The sequence below is a fragment of the Somniosus microcephalus genome, chromosome 9 (assembly GCF_052327205.1).
Source record: "Somniosus microcephalus isolate GS21.2 chromosome 9, FLI_Smic_1.0, whole genome shotgun sequence".
In the NCBI taxonomy this organism is placed as follows: domain Eukaryota; kingdom Metazoa; phylum Chordata; class Chondrichthyes; order Squaliformes; family Somniosidae; genus Somniosus; species Somniosus microcephalus.
Genome location: NC_140995.1, coordinates 237,520,527 through 237,545,005, shown reverse-complemented (window position 1 = coordinate 237,545,005; position 24,479 = coordinate 237,520,527). Strand labels below are relative to the sequence as shown.

The 24,479-nt window shown below is 45.7% G+C and overlaps 1 protein-coding gene across 1 annotated transcript in view; it reads left to right on the top strand.

The window, feature by feature from the left end:
* LOC147113152 (dynein axonemal heavy chain 8-like) overlaps positions 1-24,479 on the top strand; it is a 1,456,516-nt gene that overhangs the window by 1,311,900 nt on the left and 120,137 nt on the right. The window contains exons 59-60 of the mRNA XM_085998053.1: positions 18,474-18,575; positions 20,816-20,976. Coding sequence (XP_085854179.1) covers positions 18,474-18,575; positions 20,816-20,976 — 263 coding nt within the window. The remainder of the gene's footprint in view (positions 1-18,473; positions 18,576-20,815; positions 20,977-24,479) is intronic.

Below are 24,479 nucleotides of genomic sequence, written 5' to 3'. Positions count from 1 at the left end.
CCGCCGGCTTAGCGCCTAAAGATAGTCGTGCATCGCCTGTTTTAGCGCAGCAGCAACCTCTTGGGGCGATGCGACTGAATATCGGCGAAGGTGGCGTGAATTTGCGCCGGGCGCAAACTTTAGCGGCCGCCCGACTTTACCGCCCCAAAAGTGGCTATACTGAATTTCTAGGCCAATATCTCCAAATTTGCAGACGACACAAAGCTGGGGGGGAGGGTATGCTGTGAGGAGGATGTCGTGAAACTCCAGCACAATTTGGACAGGTTGGGTGATTGGGCAGAAACATGGCAAATGCACTATAATGTGGATAAATGTGAGGTTATCCACTTTGGTGGCAAAAATAGGAAGGCAGATTATTATTTGAATGGTAATAGATTGGGAGAAGGGGAAGTGCAAAGAGACCTGGGTGTTCTTGTACACCAGTCGCTGAAGGTAAGCATGCAGGTGCAGCAGGCGGTTAAGAAGGCAAATGGTATGTTGGCCTTCATAGCAAGAGGGTTCGAGTACAAGAACAAGGATGTCTTGCTGCAGTTGTACAGGGCCTTGGTGAGACCACACCTTGAGTATTGTGTGCAGTTTTGGTCGCCTTACCTGAGGAAGGACGTTCTTGCCATGGAAGGAGTGCAGCGAAGATTCACCAGGCTGATACCTGGGATGGCAGAAATGACGTATGAGGAGAGATTGTGTCAATTCAGCTTATACTCACTGGCGTTTAGAAGATTGAGAGGGGATCTCATCAAAACCTATAAAATTCTAGGCCTGGACAGACTAGATGCAGGAAGGATGTTTCTGATGGCCAGGGAGTCCAGAACCAGGGGTCATAGTCTAAGGATAAGGGGTAAGCCATTTAGGACTGAAATGAGGAGGAATTTCTTAACCCAGAGAGTGGTGAACCTGTGGAATTCTCTGCCACAGAGGGCGGTGGAGGCCAGTTCATTAAGTATATTCAAGAAAGAGTTGGATATATTTCTTAAGGCTAAAGGGATCAAGGGATATGGGGAGAAGGCAAGGACCGGGTACTGAATTTGGATGATCAGCCATGATCTCATTGAATGGCGGAGCAGGCTCGAAGGGCCGAATGGCCTACTGCTGCTCCTATCTTCTATGTATCTATGTAACTCCACCCTTGTGCCTTCCTCATTTTGCACATCCAAGAAATGCAGCCTTCCCAGCTAGCGGGTTAACAAGAACAGACAGCCTGCCCAGCCAGTGGGACCGCAGGCGGAAGATTCCATCCTAATATCCTGGCCACAAAGGGACTATCTGGGATGCATCCTTCCATCTGATTCCACCTTTTCGGCTTCCACGTCTTCTGCGCCTTCCTCTTCTGCATCTTCCTCTTCCCTCTGCAAGCGGATGCTGTAAATGTGAAATGACAGCATAAACTGCTGGAAATACTCAGTTGGTCAGGCAGCATGTCGAGCTGAGACGTGGGCCCCGATTTTCTCCCAGCCGTCGGGCGGGTTTTCAAGCGTGTGGGCGGGGAAAATCAAAAAAAAGGGGGGTCGCGACCCCCCCCCCCGCCTGATTCCCCGCCCCATCCGACTTTCGGACCGCCGTTTCTCTCCGACCCGAATCAGTCCCGCCCGACGCTGGTGGGACTGGCCGTCGGGACCCTAATCAGCAATTATTGGCATGTTTAATGCCATTTTACATAAGAACATAAGAACAGAAGAAGTAGGAGCAGGAGTAGGCCATACGGCCCCTCGGGCCTGCTCCGCCATTCAATAGGATCATGGCTGATCTGAACGTAGACTCACGTCCACTTCCCTGCCCGCTCCCCGTAACCCTTAATTCCCTTATCAGCTAGGAAACTGTCTATCTCCGTTTTAAATTTATTTAATGTCGCAGCTTCCGCAGCTCTCTGAGGTAGCAAATTCCATAAATTTACTACCCTCTGAGTGAAGAAGTTTCTCCTCATCTCAGATTTGAAACGGCAGCCCCTTATTCTAAGATTATGCCCCCTAGTTCTAGTCTCACCCATCAGTGGAAACATCCTCCCCGCATCCACCCGATCAAGCCCCCTCACAATCTTATATGTTTCGATAAGATCGCCTCTCATTCTTCTGAATTCCAATGAGTAGAGGCCCAACCTACTCAACCTTTCCTCATACGTCAACCCCCTCATCTGTGGAATCAACTGAGATAACCTTCTCTGAACTGCCTCGAGAGCAAGTATATCTTTTCTTAAATATGGAAACCAAAACTGTACACAGTATTCCAGGCGTGGCCTCACCAGTACCCTGTATAACTGAAGCAAGACTTCCCTGCTTTTATACTCCATCCCCCTTGCAATAAAAGCCAAGATTCCATTGGCCTTCCTGATCACCTGCTGCACCTGCATACTAACTTTTTGTGTTTCATGCACCAGGACCCCCAGATCCCTTTGTACTGCAGCACTTTGCAGTTTCTTTCCATTTAGATAATAACTTGCTCTTTGATTTTTTCTGCCAAAGTGCACAACCTCACACTTTCCAACATTTATATTCCATCTGCCAAATTTCTGCCCACTCACTTAGCCTGTCTATGTCCTTTTGCAGGTTTTTTATGTCCTCCTCACTCACTGCTTTCCCTCCCATCTTTGTATCGTCGGCAAACTTGGATACGTTGCACTTGGTCCCCTCCTCCAAATCGTTAATATAGATTGTAAAGAGTTGGGGTCCCAGCACTGACCCCTGCGGAACACCACTAGTTACTGATTGCCAACCCAAGAATGAACCATTTATCCCAACTCTCTGTTTTCTGTTAGATAGCCAATCTTCCACCCATGCCAGTATATTACCCCCAATCCTGTGATTTTTTATCTTGTGCAGTAATCGTTTGTGTGGCACCTTGTCAAATGCCTTTTGGAAGTCCAAATACACCACATCCACTGGTTCCCCTTTATCCACCCTGTTTGTTACATCCTCAAAGAATTCAAGCAAATTTGTCAAACATGACTTCCCCTTCATAAAACCATGCTGACTCTGTCCAATTAAATTATGCTTATCCAAATGTCCTGTTACTGCTTCCTAAATAATGGATTCCAACATTTTACCAACCACAGATGTTAGGCTAACTGGTCTATAGTTTCCAGCCTTTTGTCTACCTCCCTTTTTAAATAAGGGCATTACATTAGCAGTTTTCCAATCTGCTGGGACCTTTCCTGAATCCAGGGAGTTTTGGAAAATTACCACCAATGCATCTGCTACTTCTCTCAAGACCCTAGGATGTAAGCCATCAGGTCCAGGGGATTTATCCGGCTTAAGTCCCATTATCTTACTGAGTACCATCTCCTTAGTGACCTTTAAGGAGCCCTTGCTATTTTCAAGGGTTTCCCACGCTAAACACGCCTGCGGGGAACCCCGCTGATGAAACCTGGCGTGAAGCACCCCGGCTTGCTTGCTCTCAGCTGCAGGTCATTCAGGAAAGCTGAGATTTAATCGGAGAGCATTTGTATGTTGAAGGACCTTGTTGTTGCAGGCTTGGGGCTACTTGTTCAAGGCTTAGGCACAGCTGTGGAAGGCTGGAGCCTCACACACTTCTCCAATGTGATCTCCTGGGAAGCCCCTCTCGCCACCCTCACTCAGCGCTTCCTCAGTGGGGGCATCTACGAGAAGCATGGGACGCCTTTTTTTCCTTTCCTTCTTGCCATTAGAGGATCTCCAGCAGCAGAGCCGGCAGCAGCAGAACCAGGAACAGCATGACGAGCACCAGGCTGCTGCTCACTCACCTGAAGCTGCACAGGCCAGAAGGGGCCAGCGCTTGGAAGTGGCTTGAGAGCACCTTGCTGCGCATTAGGGGGCCATGGGGACCCGTATCTGCACTGGCAGTCCTACTCAGAAGGACTTCCATGAAGGTCTGGTTTCTCTGTTCAATAGATGGCCATCGCTCCTCAAGAGATGTCATTCTCTTATGAGCACTCACCATGTTTTCCGTACCCTGGCGACTTATCTCCTCCATGGAGGTTGCCAACCTTTCCATGGTGATGCGTTCATGCGCCAATGACTCCACAAAGGCTCTGCTCATGGTCGCTATGGACTCCTCCATTCGCTCCACACTCGCAGCGACCCTGGAGACAAAACCTGCCAGAGACTCCTGCATCTGTGCATGGAGATCCATCACCTCTTCTCTTGCAGATGGACCCAGAGGCAGAGGGTCAACATGCAGCGCAGCTGAGCTGAGCTGGCAGAGTCCTGCGCCCTCCGACGAGGACTCTCCACTGCTGTCCCTGTCTCCAGAATCTGCTGAGGCTCACTTGTGAGCTGTGAAACACCAGGTGACAACACTACTCTATGTCCCGAAGGTCCCCCCGAGGTGTGAGTGTCTGCGCTGGTGCTGGGTGCACTTACTTCTGCTGACGCTGCGCCCTCAGAGGTTGGAGCTTCCTCTGAGGAGTCTGGCTGCACAGCCTCTTCCTCCTCCACAGTGGGGACGAGGGCTCTGGATGGTCCTGTGGGGGAGTAGAGGAAGGAGTTAGAGATGTGATGCCAAGGTTACATGCACATTGGAGTTGGCAGATGTTCATAAGTCCAAATGATGTAGCTTCAGAATCATAACAGCGACTCATGCTATGTCAATGAGAGAGATGGCAAACTATTCTGTCACCAGCTTGCAGGACTGCCCCCGTCTCTCCTTCCCCAACTTCCGCGGCCACATCAGCCCCAACAATTTCCAGCACTCCTTCCTCCCAGGGGGTCAGGTGGGCTACTGAGGGTGGGCCTCCTCCAGTCCTGGCTCGCTCTCTGTTGTGAGTTCTCTTTTCCTGCAATGAGGGAGACAAGTGGAGTTTGAGTGAGAAGGAAGGAGTGAGTGTAGAGATTGCATAGCATAGATACTTAGAGGGAGACAATGATGGTGTGACGCTGCAAGACCAAGGGCCCTCCCTGTGTGTTGTCAGCTGTGTTCAAAGCATCAGAGTGAGAGGGAGTGTGAGGGCTGCATGGTGGAATAGTTATGTGAATGTGAGCATAGAGAGAGAGATGAAATGGGTAAGGGTGCATGGACGATAGCAAAATACTGCAGATGCTGGAAATCCGAAATAACAACAGAAAATGCTGGAAAAACTCAGCAGGTCAGGCAACATCCGTGGAGAGAAATCTGAGTTTGAGTGACTGTGAAGTGGGATGTGGAGGAAGAGAGTGCTAAAGCTGAGTGCTGGTGGGGAAAGGCAATGGGGATCAGGCTGAGGGTGTTGGAAACTTCATTCTTACTTTTCCTGTACGGTGAAGGTCATGGAATCGTTTCTGACACTGTATCCAGGTTCTTCTGGTGACTCCCAGCAAGTTGACATCTGCTGACACCTGCATCCATGCAACCTTGGTCTCAGTGGGAGGCCTCTTCCTGCCTGCCCTAGGGAAGAGGACCTCCCTGTGGGCCCTAACCCCATCCAATAATGCCTGCAGTGAAGCTTCGTCGAATTTTGGAGGCAGCTCGGTGTCTGGCACTGGCCACAGCGGCTGCAGGCTCCTCTGCCATCCTGTATGGTTCGTTTGGAAGCCAACAGAGGAAGCAGTGCTTGCTGTGGACCTTGAAAGCACCATGAGTGATGACATCATACTGTGGGGCTTTCTAACTGGAAATGGACAATTAGCAAGGCTTCCCACATGCTGGGAATTAATTGGCCACTTGAGGGAAAATTGCATGCAGCTGGCTGACCCATTTTTTTTCAGGTCGGAACCCGACATTCGGGGAACCCGAAAATTTCCCGCATGATCCAGAAAATCGGGCCCGTGAATTCTGTTTTTCTCTCCACGGATATTGCGTGATCTGCTGAGTATTCGCAGCATGTTCTGTCTTCTCAAAGGCCTTCATTTACCATCTGAGCCCTATCAAGCATCCAACAGCACTCCCTACACACTTAAAAAACTTTTCACATCTATTGCAGCAAGCCGCCACTCCAATAAAATAAAAAAACAGTTAACCTGGCGTGCTTAGGGCCCACCGCTGAATTGAGCACTAGGGTCGAAGTTCGCATTGTTGCATGCTGATTGACATCACCACGCCACCATTTCTTTTCCAGGGCGCTGCCAGTTACCGGTAGCACAAAGTGGGAGAGGAATATGGCGGCCGTCATGGGAACCGCCACCAGCTGGCAAAAAAGCCGTTGCCACCTTTTTATCACCATTTCATGGCATTACAGAGTGTCGGTAAAGCGATTAATATCTAGTCCATAGAATCATAGAAAGCTACGGCACAGAAGGAGTCCATTCGACCCATCATGTCTATGCTGGCCAAAAAAGAGCTATCCAACCTAATCCCACTTTCCAGCTTTTGGCCCGGAGTCCTGTAGGTTGCAGCACTTCAAGTGCATATCCAAGTACTTTTTAAATGTGATTAGGATTTTTGCCTCTACCACTCTTTCAGACCCCTCCACCCTCTGTGTAAAAAAAGTTCTCCTCAACTCCCCTCTAATCCTTCTACCAATTACTTTAAATCCATGCCCCCTGGTTATTGACCTCTCTGCTAAGGGACATCGGCCCTTCCTATCCACTCTATCTAGCCCCTCATAATTTTATACACCTCAATCAAGTCTCCCCTCAGCCTCCTCTGTTCCAAAGAAAACAACCCCAGCCTATCTAATCTTTCCTCATAGCTAAAATTCTCTAGTCCTGGCAACATCCTCGTAAACCTCCTCTGTACCTTCTCTAGTGCAATCACATCCTTCCTGCAATGTGGTGACCAGAACTATACGCAGTACTCTAGCTGTGACTTAACTAGTGTTTTATACAGTTCAAGCATAACCTCCCTGTTTTTATATTCTATGCCTCGGCTAAAAAAAGAAAGTATTCCGTATGCCTTCTTAACCACCTTATCTACCTGTCCTACCTTCAGGGATCTGTGGACATGCACTCCAAGGTCCCTCTATTCTGCTACACTTCTCAGTATCCTTCCATTTATTGGCCCAGAAATTCAGGTCGCCACGGGTGAGTACGCATGGGGTGCTCACCCGTAAGCCCAATGGAAGTGCCGGTTCCGTGCATGCACTGCGCATGCGCGGGAAACCGGCACTTCTGTTCCCCTGAAAGAAGGGGTTGAGAGGTGGAACGCGTGCGCTGGAGAGGCAGCGTGTGCGCATCGAACTTACGTTTTTTTCCCAGGATTTTCCAGGAGGGTAAGTCTCCAGCAGTTGCACTTTTAAAAAGCAGGCGCAAGGCCTGCTTTTAACAAGGTAAGTGGTGAATTAATTAAAATTAAAACATTTTTTCCACAGGTTTATTATTTTTAAATACTTTAAAGAAAGGTAAGTTTATTTTTAGCCCCGTTAGAAAATGTAATTAATTTTTTCAAAAATTTAAATTATTGTTTAAAATAGATATTTCATGTAATTTATAATTATTTTAAAAGTGTGATTTTTTTTTAATGTATTTGAAGTTTCAGTGATGTTTTGGGGCTTATAGTAGTTATAGGTTTGACAGCTCTTCCTGTCAAACTTATGAATGAAGCATTCCCTGCTACCATTGGCTCTCCATGGCCCACGTGATCCATGGGGATGCATCGAACTAACTGCGCCCCTGGGATATGCAAGCACTGCACGTCGGCAGTTGGAGGAAGCCCAGGATCGGAATCCCACGCGGGCCCAAAGCTCAACGGCCGGCGCGCTAGGTAAGTGCAGGTCGGGGGCTTGCACCCGGGGGAAGCCCCCGACCTGAATTTCTGGGCCATTGTGTATTCCCTTGCCTTGTTATCTCTCCCCAAATGCATTACCTCACACTTCTCAGGATTAAATTCCATTTGCCACTTTGCTGCCCACCTAACCAGTCCATTAATATCTTCCTGAAGTCTATAGCTTTCTTCCTCACTAGCAACCACACGGCCAATTTTTGTATCATCTGCAAACTTCTTAATCATGCCCCCTACATTGAAGACTAAATCGTTGGTAAATACCACAAAAAGCAAGGGACCTAGTACTGAGTCCTGTGGAACCCCGTTGGAAACAGCCTTCCTGTCACAAAAACACCATTACCCTTTGCTTCCTGCCACTGAGCCATTTTGGATCCAACTTGCCACTTTCCCTTGGATCACATGGGCTTTTACTTTTGTGACCAGTCTGCCACATGGGACCTTGTCAAAAGCCTTGCTAAAATCTATGTAGACTACATCAAAATCGCTACCCTCATCAACCCTCCTTGTTAACTCATCAAAAAATTCAATCAAGTTAGTCAGACACAACCTTCCCTTAACAAATCCATACTGACTGTTCTTGATTATTCAATGCCTTTCTAAATGACGGTTAGACCACACCTGAGTACCAAGTACAGTTCTGGGCACCGCACCTTAGAAAGGATATATTGGCCCTCAAAGGAATTCAGCACAGATTCACCAGAATGTTACCAGGGCTCCAAGGGTTAGATTATGAGGAGAGATTACACAAACTAGGCTTTTATTTCCTGGAATACAGAAGGGTACAGGATGGTTTGATTGAGGTTTTTAGAATTTTGAAAGGAATTTATCGGGTAGATAGAGAGAAACCTTTTCCTCTGGTGGGGCAGACTAGCACAAGGGGACATCAGCTTAAAATCAGAGCCAGGCCATTCAGAAGAGAAGTTAGGAAACACTTCTGCACACAAAGGGTGGCAGATGTATGGAACTCTCTTCCACAAAAAGCAATAGATGCCAGCTGAATTAATAATTTAAAATCTGAGATTGGTGGATTTTTGCTAGACAAGGATATACAGGAAACTCTTTGGTATCCGGCACCGAAGCTATTTTTAACAAACAAAAATTAAAAAAATCAAGAAATGTGCAGTATACAGTAATTGGGTACTCACCTACAGAATGTTGTGTTAAATGGATGGTGGAAGATGCTTGATTAAGTACAGTACTGCCAGTTGAGGGTAATCCATAACTCTTTAATTACTTAACAGTAAAACAAAACTTATACAGTAAGCGACTGTATAAAGTACTGTAGTTGACTGTACACTTATTCCAAGTCAGCTGGTTCATCAGGAATATCCATGCCAGCTGGGTCATCAGGATCATGCACTTCAACAGATTCTTCAGGCACTTCCACTGCTTCAACTCTTTTGGAAGCTTTCCTAAACATGTCCTGGATATCTGCTTGCTTAGTGGACTCTTGCCTTTTTTGTAGAAAGGTGGAATGCAGAATATGGAGTTGCATAACTTCTTGGGCAGAGTAGCAAGAATGGCTTTCAGCAAATTGGAGGATTAAAGCAAATCCTTCTGCAGCTTTAGCCCACAAAATCTTCTTTTCTTCAGAAATCTCATCCTCTTCATTTTCCATCTCACTTTCCTTTTCTTTCTTTGGATTCAAAACAGTCTCAATTATTTCATCATCACTTAGCATATGCACAACACCAACTTCTCTATCTGCATCAACCCACTGCTCAATATCACTTTCACTGAGGTTACGTAGAGGGTTTGCTGGGCCTACATTTTTCACCATGCCTGCCATTTCCATTATTGTACTCCTCTTTGTAAAGTCTGTGGGTTGTGCAGTTAATAAATACACAGACTTCAGAAGTAACAAACAAACAGGTCTTTACTATTCAAAGGTCCGGGCGAATCTGCCCCAGCAATCCTGCCACAACACTTATATACTGGTGTGGTCACGATCGGTATTACAGTATACAGAAGCCAAACAAATAGTGCCACACCTAAAGTAGTTCTCTTAAAGGTGAACGGTTACATTCAATAGTTCCCTTAAAGGTAGACGGGTACATACACTACAATCCTCCTTTTTTAGCTTATTACTTACAGAGTCTCCGTTAAACATACATATCTTCAACTTCCTATAAACAAATTACAGATATAATCTCGGTGGAGTCAATGTCATATAAAACAATTTACAGATATAATCTCGGTGGGAACAGTTCACAGGTTCAGTCTCTGCGGAAACAGTTCATAGATTCAGTCTCTGATCTTGACTCGTTCCGAACAACATTTCTTTGGTGTAGCCGGTTCACCTGGCTAGCGTGACTCCTCCATAGCCTTTTTCTTGACGTAACAGCTTGAACTTTCGTCCTGTTGAACCAGCAGTGCGGACTTTTACAACCAACTGGCTGTCTTGACATTTTCCAGTTTTTCAACTAATTTAGCTCCTTTCGTAGTGTCCCGCCTGAGATGGTAGAAGTGCTAGGGCTAGATTTTCAGTTGCTTGCGCCAGCAGTTAGCGCCTTAAGAGAAGTGATTTTCGGGCGCTATGCGTGTAGCGCCCGGGCGCAGCGCAGTTTGCGCCCCGCCCCAAATTAAGTTGCCCGTTAGCGCCGGTGCAAAGTTTAGCGGCCGCCCGGATGCGCGCGCAGAAAATGACATCACATCCTCGTGCAACGCCCTTTGGCCGCCCCGAATCCAAACTTCAGTCGGACCGCCCCATTGTGCGGCTGGCGTCCAGAGCGTTTGTAAAATGGAACGCAACAGACCCTGGGGAGCGCAAATTAAAGGGCACTCCTCATGCACTATAAACGGCAGTCTGCATGTGTTGTGTGCAAGGATCCAGTGTGTTGTTGTGAACGGTGTATTTATGTTTCCCGACACCACCACCACCACCACCACCACCACCACCACCACCACCACCACCACCTCCTCCTCCTCCTCCTCCTCCTCCTCCTCCTCCTCCTCCTCCTCCTCCTCCTCCTCCTCCTCCTCCTCCTCCTCCTCCTCCTCCTCCTCCTCCTCCTCCTCCTCCTCCTCCTCCTCCTCCTCCTCCTCCTCCTCCTCCTCCCAGACTTTGCATTTGAAAAAAATACATGCACCCTTCCCCTTTAAGAGCTCACTGGCACCAGAGTGTCTGCCGTGCGCTGCGCCCGAGCTCGGGTGTTGCGCTCTCCACCGCCGGCTTAGCGCCTAAAGATACTAGTGGAACGCCTCTTTTAGTGCTCCACCAACCTCTTAGGGCGAAGCCACTGAATTTCCGGCAACGGGGCGCTACTTTGGGGCGGGCGATAACTTCGGGCGGGCGCTAAGCTTAGCGCCCCAAAACTGTCTATACTGAAAATCTAGCCCCTTATATTTTAGACAGTTATTATCTTCTGCTTCTTCTTTTTCTTTTCTGCCTTTTTGAAACTCTCGGAGCTCCTTTCTCGGCTGCCAGCTGTAGCGCCACCAACTCTCTATGTTCCTTAGACCTTAAGTGCTTCCTCCAGATTTCAGCACTTTGGGAGTTTTCATCACAAGCTGGGCAGACCACATCCTCGTAATATTCAGTGTCACTCAACAGGTCATGGTAATATTCGGGTTCATCCTGAGTTAGGCCAGCGAGAGAGCCTTCTTCTTCCCCCTCACCCGTCTGGACGTTAGCTGACGGTGGTTCCTTCCCTAGACATCTTTCTTGAAAAGACATATTCATCCCGCTCTTCCTGGGTTGTCTGCCATTCCTTCACTACTGACCTCATTTGTGAGTTCAATACCTTCCCTTCCATCGGGGATTGCGTTATCAGGCTATTTAATCCTTCTACTGAAGCAGCTGTTTCAACATTCTTCTGTTCACATTGACGTGATTCAACGAACTCTTCATAGAGTAAACTGTAACACAAAATCTGTGTTGCCACCTCAGTTATTTCCGTAACTTTTGGGAGCTCCGAATTCCTTCCCTTTGCAGATTGAAGCTCGTGTTCCCATTGTGGAGTCTTGTCTCTCAGCATGTGAAGGAGTTGGCTGACCGTTAACTCTTCCACGGGGACTCTGTGGATCAGAGTCTTCACCATTTCATCCACCTTTCCCTCCAATGCTTTCACCTTCCTTTCCTCTTGTACTTTGGTTTCAAGCGCTCGAAGAAGTTGCGCCTTGATGCTCCCAAGCTCATGTTCAGAGCCCATTCTTACAGTCTCTGTGGTTCTTACAGTTTCCTTCCCTTCCACTGAAAGGATTCCCAGTTGACTCTGCTCTTCAAGTCGTTGAACCTCGGTCATTGCCGCCTCATATTTGTCTTGGGTTTCCTTCAATATTTTTATGAGTTCTTGGACATCTTGTCTTTCATGTTCTGCCATGTCTTTCACCTCTAAATTCTCATCTATGGATGGAACTTCTACCGATGAGTCTGTCTTGGCCTTGACCTCATCAAGAATTTCCTGCAGCCTTTGGACTTCTTGCTCATGTTCAACCTTTAGTTGTTCATATGCTTCTGCTGAAACTAGCTTTTCGGAGGTTGCCGAGTTAGTCCCCTCCAGAATTGTAGCCTGGGCCTGTTCATACTGTTCTTTCAACTTCTCACACTCTGCTTGTAAGGAGTCGTAGAGAAGAACTGGAATAAAATCCCGGCTTCCTGAAGATTCCTCTTCATTTGCTTCTTTCGCAATTTCCTGTTGGAGTTCAGCCAAGGCTGCTATGCTATCTGCCTCTTGAAGTCTCACTGCCATCAAATCTTCTTTATTCTTGCAGTCTATCTCAGTCATTTTCCGTTTATTTTCATTTAACTGAGTGATAAGCTCCTCTTGCAACATGGCCACATTATTCACATCAGGTAAAGAAGCGTTTCTCTTTTCCATGTCCAAGATTTTTTTTTGCATCTCTTTAAGTGCACACTGCGATTCAGCTTCTCTTAACCTTGCCTGCACTAGCTCCGTCTCCAATTGCAGAACAAAATCCTCAGTGTAGCGTGGTTTGCCTTTATGCTGTATCTCTAGATCATGCAAATATTCTAACTCCTGAACATCATAAGGGAGGTGTGATCGGTAATTGGTCATGATGGCTCTATGGTCGCTCTCTGCTTGAGCCAGCAGGTTCTGTTGTCTTTCCAGACTCTCCCATTCGGTGTCATAGAACTTTTTCATTGTTTTCATCTCTTGTACGAGACGGTAACTTAATTGTTCTAATTGTTGTCGTACTTTGAAATAACGTTGAGTTCGAGCTCGGTGTTCCTCCGTAATGCATATGTCTGTGACTTGAACAGACTCAGAATTCTCTGTCTTTATGCACGCCATCGTTTTTCCAACCTTAGTCAGTGAGTTCATGTTAACCTTGTTTTTCATACGTGGGCTGGACTTATCGTCTTCCGGCTCAGAGTCTGAGCTGCTTGTCTGCACCGAGTCCTCACTCGTCATTGCTTGTAGGTAGTGCCATTCCATGTCTATTTTCTTGATCCACTCCCGTCCTAGAAGTGGTGGTCCTCCCTCATGTAGTACATACAAGTTCATTCTTGGGTGTTCTTTACCCCTATCTCTCACCTTGACTCTTATTTTTCCCATGGGGTATACTTTATGCCCCGTGTATGTCTGCAATACGAACTTGGTATCTCTTAAGGGTATGTGTGAGAATAGCCGGTGGTAATCCCCTCGATTTATGACTGATACAGCTGATCCAGTGTCCAACTCCATTTTCACTTGGACTCCAGCTATTTTTAGCATGACCCAGATAGTTTGTAGGTCAGCTTCCTTACTCACATGGTGGATACTCAGACTACCCAGCTCCTGGCCGTTTGGCTCTGAGTCTGGATTCTGTTCGTCTGAACTCTTCTCAGCCCCCTTGTATACCTTGTTGTACTTTTCTTGTGATGGCTTCCTTTGGTTGTTGGTCTTCTTCCCTGACCGGCATACCTTAGCGATGTGACCCAGTTTGCCACATTTCCTACATTCTTGGTTCTTAAACCAGCATTGATTCTGGTCGTGTGTTGTCTTCCCACAACGATAGCATTTTGTTGTACTCGAGGTAATTTGGTCCACCCCGAGCGCCGCCGCCTTTAGTTGCATTTCCGCCGTTCCTTTCGCTGCGGCTTCGTGTGATGCGGCTATAAGGACAGCCCTGTCAAGTGTAAGGTCGTTCTCTTCGAGTAGGCGCTTTTGCGTCCCTTCCTTGGACAATCCGCCTACGAACTTGTCTCACAGTGCCTCTGTCAGATTCCCTCTGAACTGGCAGTATTTCGCTAGCCTACGCAGTTCGACCAAGTATTCTGCGTTGTTTTCGTCTTTCCGTTGCGTTCTTGCATAGAATTTGAATCGTTCAGCCAACATCAACGGTGTGGGGTTCAAGTGGTCCTTCAGAACAACCACAATCTCTTCGAAAGACTGATCCGCCGGTTTAGCTGGTGCTAGTAAATCCTTCAAGAGCCCGTATGTCTTTGCGCCCATCGAGTTTAACAATGTTATCGCCTTGTCGTCTTCCTCTATTTTGTTGGCTTCACAATAGATCTCGATGCGTTCCACGTACGTGGCCCAGTCTTCTATCTCAGAATTAAAATCATTAATATTCCCTCGCTTAGGCATCTTTCTTCTCTTGGGAGCAGCACCAGTATTTCTTTAAGTATTCTTATTTATTTGTTTATATCTAAGATGGCGGTTTTCCCGCGAAAATGGCGGTTTCCCGCTCTTCCTTTCTCTCCCCGCCCCCTTCAATGGCGGTTTCCCGCTTCTGTCGTCTCCTCCGCCTAATGGCGGCTTCCCGCGTTTCTTCCTGGTGGAAGGGGTACGCTTTCCCCCACAGCGGACAGGTTCAGCCGCTGGGCTGGCTCTCGCACAGCTCCCCTTACTCGGCTCTGTCTTTTCCTCCCGCCCGCACGGCTCTACCGGCGCTGGGTACCCCGTTAACGGAGGACAGTTCAGCCGCTGGACTGGCTCTCGCGCAGTCTCTCTCTCCGTACCCGGCTCTGTCGCTCTCTCTCCCGCACGTTCGGTTCTACCGGCCCTGGGTGCCCCGTTGGTGAAGAGCAGTTCAGCCGCTGGACTGGCTCTCGCACAGTCTCTCTCCCCTTGCTCGGCTCTGTCTCTCTCTCCCACCCGCACGGTTCCTGTTCGCCTCCCAGCCCTCTCGCAGACCGGTGTTTCCCTCCCCGGCTGCGGCTGGGTTTCTCTTCCCGCGCCTACTCCCAGTCTCAGCGCTTCGTGGCTGCGGTCGCTGCCCGGCTTTTCCCGCCGATCGAGGTCCGACTGTCTCACGACGCCGTTGGACCCGACTTTCTGACCGGCTCCGTTCCCCCCTCGACCGTGGTCGAGTGCACAGCCCTTATCCTCCGGATATTCTCTACACCTTCCCCTACTCCCAGTCTCTTCGGCCGCCTTGTTTCCTGCTGATCGGCTCACTCCGCACCGTGGTAGAAGGGTAGTCAGTGCCTGTTGCTAATGGAAGCTTTTGTTGCTAAAGTCTTCCTCCTTCCTCCTGCTGCAGCCTCGTGTTTTCTTTCAGCAGCACGACGAGGGCGGTTGCCTCTCTTCGACGCTCTTCGTTGCTTTGGTAGTCTTGCCGCAGGGTACGATCGGACTCGTCGCCACTGTAAAGTCTGTGGGTTGTGCAGTTAATAAATACACAGACTTCAGAAGTAACAAACAAACAGGTCTTTACTATTCGAAGGTCCGGGCGAATCTGCCCCAGCAATCCTGCCACAACACTTATATACTGGTGTGGTCACGATCGGTATTACAGTATACAGAAGCCAAACAAATAGTGCCACACCTAAAGTAGTTCTCTTAAAGGTGAACGGTTACATTCAATAGTTCCCTTAAAGGTAGACGGGTACATACACTACACTCTTGGGACGAACATTGAACCCATGAAATTCCTCCTCTGAAGAAGAACCTTCAGCAAACATTACAGAAGGCCACAATTTGCGCCAGGCTTGCCTCAAAGTGTGACCTTTCACCAAGTTCCAGGAACATGCAACATTAAAGATGGCATCTTTAAGATTGTATTCCTTCTGAAATGCGTGAATATTGTCATCTTGGTTTATCAGTTTATGTAGGAAGTCTTTCTTGTAATGACACTTGAGATTTTGGATAACGCCCTGGTCCAGTGGTTGTATGAGAGAAGTTACATTTGGTGGCAAATTAATGGTGAAAATATTTCCCGAAACCAACTCAGATTCATGCGGATGGGCTCTACAAATATCAACCAATAAAATGCATTTGCAATCTTCAGGTTTCCCTATTTTACGGAAATGTTCCCTCACAGATGGAGCAAAAATATGATGGAACCAATATGCAAAGATTTCCTTATCCACCCAAGCATTTCTTTGAGCTTTGTACTCAACAGGTAAGTGCCTCACATTTTTAAATGCACGAGGATTTTTATACTTCCCAATAACAAGAAGTTTAACCCGGTGTGATCCAGCAGCGTTCACACATGTTAGCACGGTTACACAATCTTTATTTTTCTTGTAACCTGAAGCATTAGCCTCACTAGCCCCAGCAAGCGTTGATTCTGGCAAAAATCTCCAAAATAAGCCAGTTTCATCGGCATTGTATATCTGTGCTGGCGACAAATCACGTTGCTGCACAATCCGATTGAAATAATCGCAGTATTCTTCTGCAGCATCGTGATCAGCTGATTTCTTCTCCCCGGAAATATCGAGTCATCGTATCCCATGCCGTAACTTGAAGCACGTTAGCCATTCCTCGGAGAAAGCACACTTGTCAGTGAGCTCCATCTTTACGTAGAAATCCTTCGCTTTCTCGATTAGCATGGGTCCGGAAAGTGGAACATCCTCTGAGCGCTTAAGAGAAAACCACTCATAAAGTACGGTATCCAGCTCTTCAAGCTTAGGCTTACGAAGCGTACGCCATTTCTCTACACTCTTAGATGTCTCCGAGCTTGAATAAAACTTGAGCAGCTTATCCTTCTGCGATTTGATGTCGTAGATTGTTGACGAACCGATTTTGAATTCATTAATAATGTTGATATGCTTCTCTTCCCTTTCTAGTCGTTGGCATATCTCGATTTTCTGTTTTAAAATTAACACCACTCGCTTCCTTTTGCTTGGCCCAACTTTTGGGAATTCCATAATGCAAGATGGGGGAGATAATTCACAATAAAGATGGAGAGACAGACAGAAAAATGACGGATTGGAAGAGACTACCAGCAGCGCGGGAGACACACAGAAAAATGGCGGATCGGAAGAGACTACCGGCAGCGCGGGAGAGTCAGACTCCTGTTATTGAGGTGTTCAGACCTCCGATGGCGCCAAGAAGCCGAGTAGTGGCAATTTGGAGAACTACCCCCACTGACTAACTCGGCCACCAAGGGAGACTCGGACTCGGACTCGGCAACATTTCCGGTTATTGAAGTGTTGTTTTTGGAGTATGCATTTTGCCGGTTAATAGAGAATTTAGGTGCCGTTTAAACGAGAGTTTCCTGTAAAAGGATACAGAGCCAAGGCAGGCGGATGGAGTTAAGATACAGATCAGCCATGATCTCATAGAATGACGGAATAGCCTCGAGGGGCTGACTGGCCTACTCCTGTTCTTATGTCCCTCTGTTCCTATGGCTCTTTTCTGTTCCTATGGCTCTTTTCTCTAGAAAAGAGAAAACTGAAGGGTGACCTGATAGAGGTCTTTAAGATAATGAAAGAGTTTGATAGGGAAGACATAGAAAAATGTTTCCACTTGTGGGGGAGTCCAAAACTAAAGATCATAAATATATGATAGTGTAGGAACGGAAGTTCCTATCCGAATAATGAAGTTCGACGCAGTGAAACAAAATAACCAAGTTTAATAAACAAACAACTTAACTGGTAAAACTACAGGAGCAGATGTAAACAGGTCTGTGCAGGCCCACAGCCTCTCTAAGACTGCTACTAAATACTGGAAGCTGACGTCATGACGTCATCACGCTCTCCGCGCCAACTGGGGGTCACGTGATCGGCGTCATGACATCATCACGCGAAAATACAAGAAACTACATACAGTTTAAAGGTGCAGTCCACAGCTGCACTACATGGTAGTTAAAGGAATGATTACTGATTGCCCAGTGTCTCTTGGTGGCTCCGCCACAATAGTCACTAATAAATCCAATAGAGAATTCAGGAGAAACTTATTTACCCAAAGAGTGGTAAGAAGCTGGAATGCTCTACCACAGGGAGTGGTTGAGGCAAATAGCATAGATGCATTTAAAAGGAAGCTAGATAAGCAGAGGGAGAAAGCAATAGAAAGATATGTTGATAGGGTTAGACGAAGTGGCATGGGAGGAGGCTCGTGTGGAGCATAAACACCAGCATAGACAAGTTGGTTCGAATGGACTGTTTCTGTGCTGTAGACTCGATGTAATGCCTCTCCCAGAGACTACTGGGTGGGAAGACAATTGGCTCCCCCCAGCTTCCTGCCCACAAGTTAAAATCCACCCTATTAAACTTATTCTCTAAAAGATTTGTAGTATATATTGATATGCTCCATAGCTAATAGACAACCTTTATAAAGGTTTTGCTGAATGGTATGCAGTTTCTTATTATAATGTTATTGGCTGGAATTTCCATGGGGATTCATCCGACCTCCCACCGTTTCTCTGAATTTTCTGCCAAAGTTATGCGGGAAGATTGGAAATTCTGCCCATTACAGAATTCATTGCACAGTGATTTGGTGTACATCCCTTTTAGCGTTTAACTGTATCTCTTAAGTGTATGCACTATTAATGATGGATTATTCACCAATATTTTAAATTTATTCATGATTGGATAAAGAACCTATACCATCCTAACTTACTAATAGAATTACCAAAATACTAAAGATATTGCTCAAGAAGTGAATCTTTTTCTGTTATCCAAATCAAGGTACTTGTTACTTGTTTTTTCTACACACTTGAATGAAACTCTCCTTCTTGCACTTGGCTTTCTTCAGGGTGTGTCATGGAATACTATACGTTACATGCTTGGAGAAGTTCAATATGGAGGACGCGTTACTGACGACTATGACAAACGCCTCCTCAACTGCTTTACCAAGGTAACCCTGCTCTTAAACATTTTACACAGCAATATAGTCATTAAAAAGCGTCTGAGGATTTTTTTGGGGGTGGAGAGTTTCCGCTTTGGGCGCAATGGGCGACCAGTCACAAATTGTACTCAAAATTGCGCACGTTTTAAGAAGTGTTTCCTTTTCTCAAGTTTTTACATAGGATTACATAGGATATACAGCACAGGAGCAGGCCATTCGGCCCAACAAATCCATGGCGGCATTTATGCTCCACTCAAGCCTCCTCCTGTCTTTCCTCAACTAACTCTATCAGCATAACCCTCTATTCCCTTCTCCCTCATATGCTTGTCTAGCCTCCCCTTAAATGCATCTGTACTATTTGCTTCAACCACTCCCTGTGGTAACAAGTTCCACATTCTCACCACCCTCTGGATAAAGAAGTTTCTTCTGAATTCCCTATTTGATTTCTTAGTGACTATCTTATATTGATGGCCTCTAGTTTTGTTCTTCCCCACAAGGGGAAACACTCTCTCTGTATCCACTCTATCAAAACCTTTCATAATTTTATAGACCTCTATTAGGTCACCCCTCAGCCCTCTCTTTTCAAGAGAAAAGCAACCCAAGCAGTTCATCCTTTCCTGATAGGTATAACCTTGCATTTCTGGTATCCTTTTTTGCACCCTCTCCAGTGCCTCTATACCCTTTTTATAATATGGCGACTAGAATTGTACGCAGTACTCCAAATGTGGTCTAACCAAAGTTCGATACAAGTTTAGCATAACTTCACTACTTTTCAATTCTATCCCTCTAGAAATAAACTCTAGTGCTTGGTTTACTTTTTTTTATAGCCTTATTAACCTGCGTCACTACTTTTAGTGATTTGTGTATTTGTACTCCGAGATCCTTTTTAGATTTAGATTCCCCATTTAGATTCTTATTTTCCAAGTAATATGGATTTGAATTTCCACTCAAACTCATTTGCATATCACCAAACGCAAAACCTGCCATGAACCAACACGATTGGTCAGTCTAAAATGTAATTTAAAAAAGAAATTTGCTTTAAAAATATTCCTAGATATATTTAAGAGTGGTAACTTGGAGCAATTTGACTAATACAGCTGAAATTGGGTTTATCATAAAAAAATTAAGTATTTTTAATCAGTGTCAATCCATGCATTGTGAGTAACCCGATTTTATATTACTGAAAAAGACTTAAAAAAAGAGAATCATTTGCTAGTCATATTGGGGTACAATAGTCAATTTCTTAGTAAATTAAAAAAATACAGTCAAAAGCTTTTAAAACATGTCTATTAGTCTCCTTGCACCCAAAGAACCAGCTTAATTTTTAGAGCCTTCTTGAAGGTCTGCAAACGAGTGCAATTAGCAGAAACTCCCAATGGTGATTAAATCACCCTGGGGGTGTGGCCAGTTTTGTGGGTGAGACCGGCTTCTAGCACGATGTTTTTTAAACTAGCGCAAAAAATCACGGAAACTCAATTTGCGCTAAACGTAATTTGCCTTTAAAATTCTGCAACCTTTTGTGGCGATTTTGGGTGAATTGCGCAACCGAGCGGAAACTCTACACCCATATGTTACTTTTCCACTATAAGTGCAAATCCAAAAGCCGTGTGATTGTGGCATTGGTCTTAGTTTTCATGTCTGACAGGAAAACGAAACAGCAAGCATTGAGCTCTGGAACACTATCAATTCCCAATTAGATTGGGATCATAACTTTCATTATGCTTGGTATCTTTGATAGTGTTAAAGGAGAACACAACCCAATTTGACAAATAGGAACATTTTGATAAGAATACATTATTTTTGCCATGTGCTGTTATCTTACCCAGAAATTGTTACAGAAAAATAAACGAATGAAGATCCCCTGAATGTAGAAAGGAGAATGCAGTTCAGAATAATTAGCAGACTGTTATCTTACTGAGTTTTGTAATCACAGCATTCTTGAATAAGATTGGTCCCTTCCTTCAAATCAGAAAGTAGAGAATTTGTAGATAGTAAGACTGCTGGTCCTGGTTCAATCTTTAATAGTCTGTCAATTTATTCTGCTTTGTTGTTTTTGAAGAACTTTCTTGTTGCTTTGGATTCTACTCATCCTAAGTTATTAAATAAAACTGATTAATTTCTCATCAATCCATAGCTTTGTTGTAACCTGAATTGAGTTATCCTCAGTAGTATAGCTATTAACTTAGTTTAAAGCAATAAGTTGTGTTTTATAGCGAAGTATACTTGATGTAACTGTTTTGTGTATGTAGGTGTGGTTCAGTGAGAAGACGTTTGATTCCAAGTTCAACTTTTATACTGGTTATATTATTCCAATATGTGCCCATGTAGACATCTATATGGAGTACATTCAGACACTACCTGCCATTGACACCCCGCAGGTGTTTGGCCTGCACCCAAATGCTGACATCACGTGAGTAGGATACTTGTTAACTCGTATCTAGCCCCTGTGGGCATGGTAAAGATCAGTTGTTATTGTCTCTGTTCCATGGTCTTCTTCTTAGGCAGTCCCTCGGAACTGAGGATGACTTGCTTCCACATTAAAAATGAGTTCTCAGGTGACTGATGAGTCCAATGCGGGACCTACAGTCTCTGTCACAGGTGGGGCAGACGGTGGTTGAAGGGGCGGGTGGGTGGGTTGCTTGGGTTGACGTGCGCTCCTTGCGCTGCTTGCGCTTGGCTTCCGCTTGCTCCAGGCGAAGAGACTGGAGGAGTTCGGCGCCTTCCCGAATGCTTCTCCTCCACTTCGTGCGGTCTTGGGCCAGGGATTCCCAGAGTTGCAATGTGGATTCCGCCCACTAAGGGACACAATGGACATGATCTTCACCGCATGTCAATTACAAGAGAAATGCAGGGAACAGCACCAACCACTGTACATGGCCTTCTTTGATCTCACAAAGGCCTTCAACATTGTCAACCGTGAGGGATTATGGAGTGTCCTCCTCAAATTCGGCTGCCCTCAAAAGTTTGTCACCATCCTCTGCCTGTTTCACGACGACATGCAAGCCGTGATCCTGACCAACGGTTCCACCACAGACCCAATTCATGTACTGACCGGGGTCAAGCAAGGCTGTGTTATCGCACCAACGCTCTTCTCGGTCTTCCTGTTCCATGGTAATAGTGGCGATACAGCCCTTGCTGGATATTAGAGATGTAGTGGGGAGATGTATAAATGCAGAGATCAGGGAAGCATGTAGGAAAATCAATGCAGTTATAATGGGAGGTCTAAACTGTGGTATATTCCATTTAAAACTTTACCACTTAAAGCAGATTATTACTCCTGCTTTTCCAGGCCCAGAAACATAATTAGCAACTTGCGTTTAACAGGTCTCTTCTCTTCCATTGCCCATGGAACTAGCCTGTTACTACCTAAACACTATGGGTAGAGTTAAGGAACAGCAAGGATTTAAGACTCTCGCGGTAGTTGTCCACACTCTTTTTTTATTCATTCATGGGATGTGGGTGTTGCTGGCCCACATTCCATGAATTGCCCATCCCTAATTGCCTTTGAGAAGATGGTGGTGAACCACCTTCTTGAATCACAGCAGTTCGTGAGGTGAAGGTACTCCCACAGTGCTGTTAGGAAGGGAGTTCCAGGATTTTGACCCAGCGATGATGAAGGAATAGCGATATATTTTGGGGAAAAAATGAATCGCGCACCCTTTGGGGTGCTAACTTCACCAGGGCCCTACTTTGAGCACCCCGAATAAATTAGCACCTGGGCAGGGCTGGGACCGATGTCCTGGGGGAGGGTTTAAACTAAAATGGCAGGGGGTTGGGAACCTGAGCGGGGAGAAGAGGAAAGGGAAACAAGGATAAAAGCAAAAGACAGGAAGGAGAAAAACAAAAGTGGCAGACAGAGAAATCAAGGGTTTAAATTAAACATGGCCACAGTAAATAATAATTCTAAAAGATCTAAGAGCGTTAAAAAAACAAGCCTGAAGGCTTTGTGTCTTAACGCGAGGAGCATTCATAATAAGGTGGATGAATTAGCTCTGCAAATAGAGGTAAACGAATATGATATGATTGGGATTATGGAAACATGGATCCAGGGTGGCCAAGGCTGGGAACTCAACATCTGAGTATGATATTCAATATTCAGGAAAGACAGGCAAAAAGGAAAAGGAGGTGGGGTAGCATTGCTGGCTAAAGAGGGGGTTAACACAATTGTAAGGAAGGATATTAGCTCTGATGATGTGGAATCTGTATGGGTAGAACTGAGAAATACCAAGGGGCAGAAAATGTTAGTGGGAGTGGTATATAGACCTCCAAACAGTAATGCGGAGGTCGGGGATGGCATTAAAAGGGAAATTAGAGAAGCGTGCAATAAGGGCACAGCAGTTATCATGGGTGACTTTAATCTATACATAGATTGGGCTAACCAAATTAGTAACAATACTGTGGAGGAGGAATTCCTGGAGTGTATACGGGATGGTTTCCTGGGCCAATATGTCGAGGAACCAACTAGAGACCAGGCCATCTTAGACTGGGTATTATGTAATGAGAAAACAATAATTAGCAATCTTGTTGTGCGAGGCCCCTTGGGTCGGAGCGATCATAATATGATAGAATACTTCATTAAGATGGAGTGTGAAGTAGTTGACTCAGAGACTAGGGTACTGAATTTACATAAAGGAAACTACGATGGTATGAGGCGCGAGTTGGGTAGGATTGGGGAATGTCACTCAAAGGGTTGACGGTGGATAGGCAATGGCAAACATTCAAAGATCGCATGGATGAACTATAGAATTTGTTCATCCCAGTTTGGCATAAAAATAAAACAAAAAAGGTGACTCAACCGTGGCTAACAAGGCAAATTAGGGATAGCATAAGATCCAAGGAGAGGACGTATAAATTGGCCAGAAAAAGCAGTAAACCTGAGGATTGGGAGCAGTTTAGGATTCAACAAAGGAGGACAAAAGGGATTAATTAAGAGGGGGAAAATAGAGTATGAGAGTAAGCTTTCAGGGAACATAAAAACTGACTGTAAAAGCTTATATATGTGAAGAGAAAAAGATTGGTGAAGTCAAGCGTAGGTCCCTTGCAGTCAGAATCAGGGGAATTTATAATGAGGAAGAAAGAAATGGCAGACCAACTAAATACATACTTTGGTTCTGTCTTCACAAAGGAGGACACAAATAACCTCCCAGAGATGTCGGGGAACATAATGAAAGGGAGGAACTGATAGAAATCAGTATTTGTAGGGAAATGGTGTTAGGGAAATTGACGGGATTGAAGGCCGATAAATCCCCAGGGCCTGATAATCTACATCCTAGGGTACTTAAGGAAGTGGCCCTAGAAATAGTAGATGCATTGCTGGTCATCTTCCAAAATTCGATAGACTCTGGAACAGTACCCATGGATTGGCGGGTAGCTAATGTTACCCCACTGTTCAAAAAAGGTGGTAGAGAGAAAACGGGGAATTACAGACTGGTAAGCCTGACATCGGTAGTGGAGAAAATGCTAGATTCCATTATAAAAGATGTAATAGCAGAGCACTTGGAAAACAGTGACCGGATCGGACAAAGTCAACATGGATTTACAAAAGGTAAATCATGCTTGACTAATCTACTGGAATTTTTTGAGGATGTAACTGGTAAAATAGATAAGGGAGAACCAGTGGATGTGGTGTATTTGGACTTTCAAAAGGCTTTCGATAAGGTCCGACATAAGAGATTAGCATGTAAAGTTAAGGCACATGGGATTGGGGGCAAGGTATTGACTTGGATAGTGAACTGGTTGGCAGACAGGAAGCAAAGAGTTGGAATAAACGGGTCTTTTTCCGAGTGGCAGGCAGTGACTAGTGGGGTACCGCAGGGATCGGTCCTTGGACCCCAGCTATTTACAATATCTATTAATGATCTGGACAAGGGAACTAGATGTAATATCTCCAAGTTTGCAGACGACACAAAGCTG